This window comes from Hydractinia symbiolongicarpus, chromosome 10 (assembly GCF_029227915.1).
Source record: "Hydractinia symbiolongicarpus strain clone_291-10 chromosome 10, HSymV2.1, whole genome shotgun sequence".
Taxonomy (NCBI): Eukaryota; Metazoa; Cnidaria; class Hydrozoa; order Anthoathecata; family Hydractiniidae; genus Hydractinia; species Hydractinia symbiolongicarpus.
Genome location: NC_079884.1, coordinates 26536506 through 26544292, shown reverse-complemented (window position 1 = coordinate 26544292; position 7787 = coordinate 26536506). Strand labels below are relative to the sequence as shown.

General features: G+C 35.7%; 1 protein-coding gene across 2 annotated transcripts; it reads left to right on the top strand.

The window, feature by feature from the left end:
* The first annotated feature begins 155 nt into the window (after positions 1-155).
* On the top strand, positions 156-7692 carry LOC130613190 (uncharacterized). 2 transcript variants are annotated; one of them, XM_057434518.1, is made up of 13 exons: positions 156-421; positions 1089-1139; positions 1354-2007; positions 2242-2289; positions 2669-2722; positions 2834-2884; positions 3217-3369; positions 3578-3877; positions 4088-4228; positions 5558-5716; positions 6117-6350; positions 6721-6849; positions 7352-7446. In XM_057434518.1, coding segments are annotated over exons 1-13 (2004 nt in total). In that variant the 5' UTR covers positions 156-420; the 3' UTR covers positions 7381-7446. The 2 variants fall into 2 exon arrangements, with proteins under 2 accessions (XP_057290501.1, XP_057290500.1); XM_057434517.1 differs by lacking the exon at positions 7352-7446 and adding an exon at positions 7457-7692 and having other exon boundaries at positions 159-421.
* The last annotated feature ends 95 nt before the right edge of the window (positions 7693-7787 follow it).

Sequence of the window (7787 nt, the reverse complement as noted above, 5' to 3'; positions counted from 1 at the left end):
TGGCCTGGTGGAGGCTGGTCAAAATTGTTGCCATAAAAATTTCTTTTTTTCTCTAATGCAAAACATGTATGCACAGTGACAGTCAAATTTTTGTTTACAGTTAGTTTTAACTTGACTATTTCACAGACCGAGTGACGTATTATGTTTGGCATAATTAGGTGGAAAGTCTCAACCAATCACGTCGCGGAATAAAACCAGCCTCCTCCATGACCTTTTTCGGCAGACCTATCAATAAGCGAAGCGTTGATGAGAGACAATTCCCTGGGGACTAGGTTAATCAGATAGGAAAGAGGCACTGGGAACAATGAGATTGGTCAAAAAAGATTCATGCAAATCAGACGGGCAACGTAATTGTTCTTAATGTTATTTTATTCAGTTCTAAAAAAATATGCGAAGAAGATGAACTAAATATTCGAAAGAAGTACGTACCAATTTTTATAAAACCTTTTCTTGAATTTTTACGAAAAATGATGTAGCTCATATACCTAATATAACTGTAAAAAAATGACTAAATTTGGACTAAATTTACAGAATTTTAATTAAATGTTGTTGTTTTTGTGAAACTGGAAGTCACTTTAAGTGTTTCTCAGTAATATCGTTATTCGCATGGTTGATTTCATTTCCTCTATGTTGTGAAAAGTGACCGAATCGAGCTAGTCACTAATTTTCCTTGCCAATATTTTTTAAGCGCCGCTCAATGGAGAAGGAGGGTCGTTTTAAAAAGTCCAGCCAGTAACTCCGAACTTCTAAGGTAAATTAACCACAATCAAAAGGCGAAAAATAAGACCTGGGAACGAAATTAGGAGTTTTGGTTTTATTATTGTTAAAAGAAGGGGCGTTCATTGGATGTCGTGAGCTCAATTGTTGAAATGAATAGTTAGTTGAAAAAAAAATTCACAAACTTTCTTCGAAGGTGGCAGTTATCAAAAACTCGTTAGACAACTTGGAAAGAACCAGCCAATTTTTTTAAACAAGTTTTAAATTATCGATACGCAAAAAAGGCCTAAAAACAATCTTAAGGCTTTACACCTGGATTACACTTCGCGGTTTCGAAAAAAAACTTAATAAAGAAAATAATATTTCTTTAGTGGTGGCTGTAAAATCGTTAATTGTGCTTCTGCTGCTCTCGACAGTTGTCAGTAAGTAATTTGTTTTTCACGAAAAAGTTTATTCTCAGTTTTCAGATAAACATCACTTGTATTATGTACTTTCACCTCTCACATTCATCTCCACTCTATTAGTTTTAGATAGGCGTGTCGTGTCGTGTTAGATTATCGTTTTTTAGAGAACGTAACGTTAGCCGATCGTATTCTCAGTTCAGTTAAGGCTTGGATTATCAAATTTTACTTTTAGCTACTGTGTACGCAGCTTCTGCTTCAAAATTTTTTGACAGAGACGATATTCAACGGAGAAGCCGTATTGCTCGTTACCATAAACAAAATGACATTAAACGGACTTTAACGCCAAACACTCCGGACGTACCTGATACTATACCTTTGACACCTGAAATGAATGTACTGACACCGGACACTCCAGATACACCGGACACAAAAATGAAAATTCCGGAAACTCGAGATACCCCTAGTAGTAAAGGATTTAGTGTTCTATCCGGAGATGGATCCGGTGAGAGTGGTGAGTCCGGTTATTCTGAAGCTGAATCCGGTAAACACATTCCAATACTGCGGTTAGCAGCTCCATTTGCAACCGTTAATTCAAGTCAAGGTTCATTTAACGTCCTATGGAAGCCAACAGATGTTCATAAAGCCAATATTAGTATAAAAGCTGCAGATTTTTTAACAGAAACTGCTGCTGTTGATATGCCGAAAATTAAAGCCAATGACAAACTGATAGCGGAGGGGTCTGAAAGCAATGAATACACGACTCACTTAAACAACCTAAAAACTAGCGCCTCGCTTACCAACAACACAGGAGATATGAATTCACTACTAGAAGACAACGTAATGAGTAGTTTCTTAGATTTATATGGTAGATCCCATATCCCTGATGGTAGGTTGATGTAATTCCGATTTTCAGAATTTTCAGAATAGACCAGAAGCCATTAAAGTCGGTTCTTATATTTTAGAATTTTTTTAGACGTACAGTCTGTGTTAATATTTAGTTAGAAGCTTAACAGTAGTTCAAACTTAGTCTTTTTTCGCCGCCCTCACACGCCATTATCATACATTCATCAACAATTCCTATTTCCTAAGCGCCAATCGAGTCTATTTTTTCTTTTTTCAGGTTACGCAAAACATAAATTTTTGCACCGGAGAAGCAAGCTTCGAAAGGGTACTTCTTATTTTTTTGACACTTGTGTAAGCTGAAAAATATTTTTAATAAAGGGCGTAAAAATTCGAATTAGCGCCCATATGTGCTTTAAAGTTCAATAAACGCGCCCTTTTCTTATAAATGTTCTCCTTTTCGTACTCCTTCTCATAAAGAAATTTTTCGGTGTAAATACTGCTGCTGTGAGCAAATAATTCTGTGTATACCTAGTCTGAAATATGTAAGAAAAATTTTAGAAGCCCTTGTCGAGTAGCGCCCGTATAAAAAATCAACAGAATTATGCCCAGGCCGCCAACTACGAAACATAACGTTGTGTGCATGCTTATGTCAAACTACGCAGCAAAAATTTGATAGATATCAAATGTGTGTATATTGCTACTAGAAAAATTCATAAAAGCAAGACCAGATACACTTGGAGACAGCTACAAAAAGCAAGGTAGATTCAATTTTGTGTAGATTTTATCGGTTGCCGGAATTTTCCCATAGGTTTCAAGAATTGTTATTTAATATGAGATTAAATGCAATTAATAACAATTAATTATTTCAGGTTTAGAGGTCCCATACGATGATAAAGAAGCTTTAGGAGGGGAGCCTATAGGTACGTAGAATGATTATATTCACATTTGGTAGCGTCACTTTTGTTTTTTATCAATGTAACGAACCGCCTCACTATAAGGCTAAATTGACATCTTATTTAGCGAGGTGTTACGAGAAAAAGGCGGTACTTCGTTAATCAAAAGCTCAATTATAATCATTACTTATTTATGTTACAACCCCCATCTGGTGTTCTAAGCGAAGTGGAATAAAATAAAAAGCCGAAACAACTCAACAGTCTCTTACAAAAGTATTATTTTATCGAAGTAGAAATACATCCGACTGGCGATTTTTTAGTCATTTTTGTTATTTCAAAAAACCTTAATATCATTCCAGGCAACGTTGGACCTGATAACGGGTTGGAAGGTTTGGGAAGTGACATGCAAGGTTTTCCAGCAGGTATGGGTGCAGGCGCAGAACCGTTGGGGGCGTACGATCAAAGAAATGGTCCACCAAATTATCAGAGAGAAGAAGAAACGCCCGAAGAAGGTATTTTCATTTTTAAACTTAATGAATGTTTATAATTGAAACCCCCGTTTTTGTTTCAGTCATCTTTTAAAACAATAGGTACAGTATTAGAGCTGTTGATTTAACCTCGCCCTAAGTTCCCTTCTTGTTTCCGATATCATAAGTTTAGTAGATCTTTGGGAACGAGGTTGATTTCATTTAAGCTAAAAATCTCGTTCTTCTTTTATAGGAGGACCGGGATTTGGTGGACCAGTTGGCTTTTCGAAGGATCCCTCTGAACGGTTTTCACAGGGTAGTGATTCCCAAGCCGGAGATTTCTTTGAAAGTCGACAACCAGTTGACATGGATAATTCCCCAAGAAATGGGTTTAGAGGGATGCCTTCCTTTGAACAGTCACATGAAGCTGTCGTCAGTATGGGACCTCCACCGATGAGTGGGTTCATGAACCCACCAGCAGCAATGGCAGAATCGATGTCAAACAATCTTCAAGCAATGGACAAAGCGAATATTCAAGGAGATAATGAAATTGGTACACAAAAACCGTTTCTTTTTCTTGTCTAATTTATAGAAAGATTCATTTGCAGTCAGCGATCCCATAGCGTTTTTTATTTGTTGCTAGAAAGGGTGGACAAACTGCGTCTTGTTGCTGAAAAAATTAGATGCGCAATTATGCATGTTTTAATCTTAGAGGGCTGGGAAGTAAGTTGCAGGTGTAATTTAAATTGTATTTTGTTTTCAGCACAATTGGTGCGTGGTCGAGGGGGACAAAATTTTCAACAAGATGCTCCTCTTGATCCGTCTGTCCCTTCCAGTAGCGAAGCTGGGTTAATGGATAAACAGAATTTTGAACAAGGCTCCGAAGAATATAGAAATTTTAAAAGTAAGTAATAAAAATTGATCATAAAGATAATTAACTGAGTATAGAACTTTTGTTATTCGTTCATGTTTTGACGTAAAACAAATAGTCGTCGACATGATGCGATATTTTTTGTCGACTTGACCCTCTTTTTTTCAATTGACGTGTCGGGAAACTTGACTTGTTTGTGAAGACGACATAACGTACGGATAACCAATGCATGTTGACGACGCACTGAAAACAGACGAAGAAGACGACATATGTTTTGTTTACACGAAGACAGCTGATCACGTGATTCTGTTGTAGATGATGAAACCGCAAACACATTTGAAGATATGTCTGCCCCTCAAAGCGTGATGATGGGTAATAAAAGAGTACTTGGAAAGCAAAAACATAAATCAAGAAAAACGAAAACATCTCATCATCGTTAATAAAGTGGCTGAAGCACCAACAATTGGATATTTCTAGTTGAGAATGATAGAACTCATAATATTAGACACCTTGGCTATGAATCAATAGTAGTTGAATGTTGGTCGCACTTCCACGTGTAGTTAAAGCATTATTTACACGCAGTTCAATTTCATGATTAGAGAGTTTCACATCTTTTTATAACAAATCGTTTTTGTGATGATCATGTGACACTGTAAATAGATGTAACAATAGAATACATAAATGCTATCCAAACGTTTGCGTGATGTCTTTTTCTACCATTTTAAACCATGGAAAATAAACAACCTAGGATAGCCTGTACAAGACATGAGGTTTACCCGAAATGAGATTCAAACCACAATAAAATTCACAATAACTTTGTACACATGCGCAATAGCTTCACACACATGCGCAATAGCTACATTTTTAGAAAATCGTGTTTAATGAAACTTTATGTAAAGATTGCCTTAAAATGACGCGGGAAATGAAATCGGGCGACACAAACAGAAATCAACATCTCTCGGATGTTTCTTAAACTGACTTTTTCTTTCTGTCTTTCTTAATTTGTACAAATTTCCCAGTTTTTGCAAGTTGAGAATAAAGGCAGTCTGCTGTATATTGATAAGTTTAAAATAAGTTGGGAAGTTTCTTAAGACTAAATGTTAATGGTCGCTATTTGTCTTTCAAAATAAGAACAGAAGGTCCTCATATGAATACATCTTTGCGAGCCCTCTCTAAGTTTCACTTCGTTCTTTTTACTTCTTCCATGCAAAGAAAACAACACCACTCATCAAAACATGAATAAATAAACTTAATATTGTCCATTATGTGATTAATTATGTGTGAGAGAAACCGTAAAAACAAAATGATTTTTAATCAATTTTTATTAGCATTTAATTTTGGTTATTTTACTGTTTTTAAAAGAATCGTCACCATATTATGGTCTGGAGAATGGTTTACACGCTGACTTATCTGATGCCGAGCAAACTAAAGGTGAAGAAAAGAAACACGAAGGCCAGGTAGAAAAAGATGAGGCGAACTTTTGGAAGAAATATGGAGATGTACATTTTGATGATATCTCAGGTTAGATTTTTATACTTAGTTTAGTAGTTATCTCCATCCTCCTTCCAAAAGCATTTTGATTTTGCTGGATAATGTACCTCATTTTAGAACCCCCTTCTATGACCTGCTCTATGGGTAGGATTTATGACATAAGTTTCAAATTAGGGGTTAGGGGAGGGAAGGATTGGAGCCTCTATATACGGGCTATTTTATTCATTTCCAAATATATTTTTTATTACTTACCAGTTGCTTAGTAGCTGTCTAATTATGGTCGGCGTGATTGTGATCAAAGAAATAAGTATTTTCACATTATTTCTAAACCATGTGTGACCATGGGTATTGTATCTCTATGGTTCCATGACTTGACAGAAGGAGTCGAATTTTACTTTAAAAACTTCCCTATTTCTTTGTTTTTGTTTAGCTGTCGAACAGCGACTTGATCGAGACAATTACAAAGATATTGATCGTTACAATGAAGAGGATATGGCGAAATATAGAGCGAATAGATTTGTGGGGATTGGCCCTAACAGATTTTACACACGTCATATGAGTGAAGCAGATGAAAACATAGGTAGAAGAGAAGAGGAGAATTATTTTGGCACAACAATAACTGATCGAGAAAATCAGCATCATGAGAACGGAATGGAGGAAAATGGTAAGATTATATAAGTTTTACTATCTTCTATATTGCAGACCAGATCAGTAAAACCAAGAATCGTACATTTGATTTATTTCATTAAATAATAACACGTGATTTTTGTAACACTGTTTTTATTGTCCATATTGCTTATTTTCAAAACAACACGTGAACCAAATATCAATAGTTACCTATATAATCACTGAGTAATTACCGTGGGATTATCAGGCCCTTATCTTGGATGCTTCTTAAATACCCACTCGTACTGGGTTAAGCGATAAATTAAAGGAAAGAGAGCTGGAAATAAAGTTTGTACATTTTTTTACCAATCAGTGTGTTACAATTTACCAATTACCAAAATTACAATTACCAATCAAAATGTTTTTAGGTGACAGCTACCCAGACCGACAGTCTCAAAACGTTATGCGCTTTATTGGTCAACCTGTCAACCGTCAATGGAGTGACAACGAAGACAAAAGTAAAGTGAATGACATGATAGGGAACAGTATGACAAGAGGTAAAAACGTCCGCACAATCTTTCTATCGTGGATTTTCAAAATGTATTTTAACTTAACTCTTAACTCAGACACTTTGTTTTCTTTTCCTATACTACGCTCTCTCTAAAAAATCTTTATGAAGCAATATATTAATCGATCTCACTTCGATTATATTCACAAAACGAAATCTTGACATTACGCGTTGCGAGATTTATTTGTAGCGCGGAAGCCATCATGAGCTCGTCACCAGACCTTTTTTACACTCTGGGTACGCAGTTGACATCACATTAATTTCTCCATTAACCAAACTCGTTCCCAGGAACTTCCTCTGCCGCGAGAAAGAGAGAAAAGAGTTGCTTATTTATGTATCGAAAAATAAAAATTTTAAAGAAATATATTTTTTGCCTTGTACTTTAATTTTTTTTAAAAATTTTTTACATTCATCGACATTCATAGACATCTCCGCCACACGCCCTCTAACAACGCCATATCAAAATTGTGTCCTTTATTTTTTTATTTTAGCGGAACAGGAGAACATTAGGTTTTCTTAGATCATTGCACATGCATGAGCATCGGCTTCAGTTTCTTCGTTTAAAATATTATTGTCCCCCTTTGTATATTTCAAAGGTTCGTCACGCGATCCAAATTATCAAATGACAGCTTACAGTTCAAAGATGCTAAATATGGCGCAAGTCGCATTGGAAAAAAGGGAAGCTATAAATAGAAACACTTACAAAGATGAAGATCGAAACGGTTTATTTCAATATTATTATTGAGGTTTTAAAAGTTTGTATATAAATATGCTTGTTGTAAATATAAATGGAGAATTAGAATTTTTAAACATATCAAAGAATATCTCACAATGTGGTTTTAAGTATCTACCGTTAATGGTTTATTTAGTATTCAGTCGGAGCCCCCTACCTCCTTTCCTCACATCGAACAAAGGAATATGTGGAAC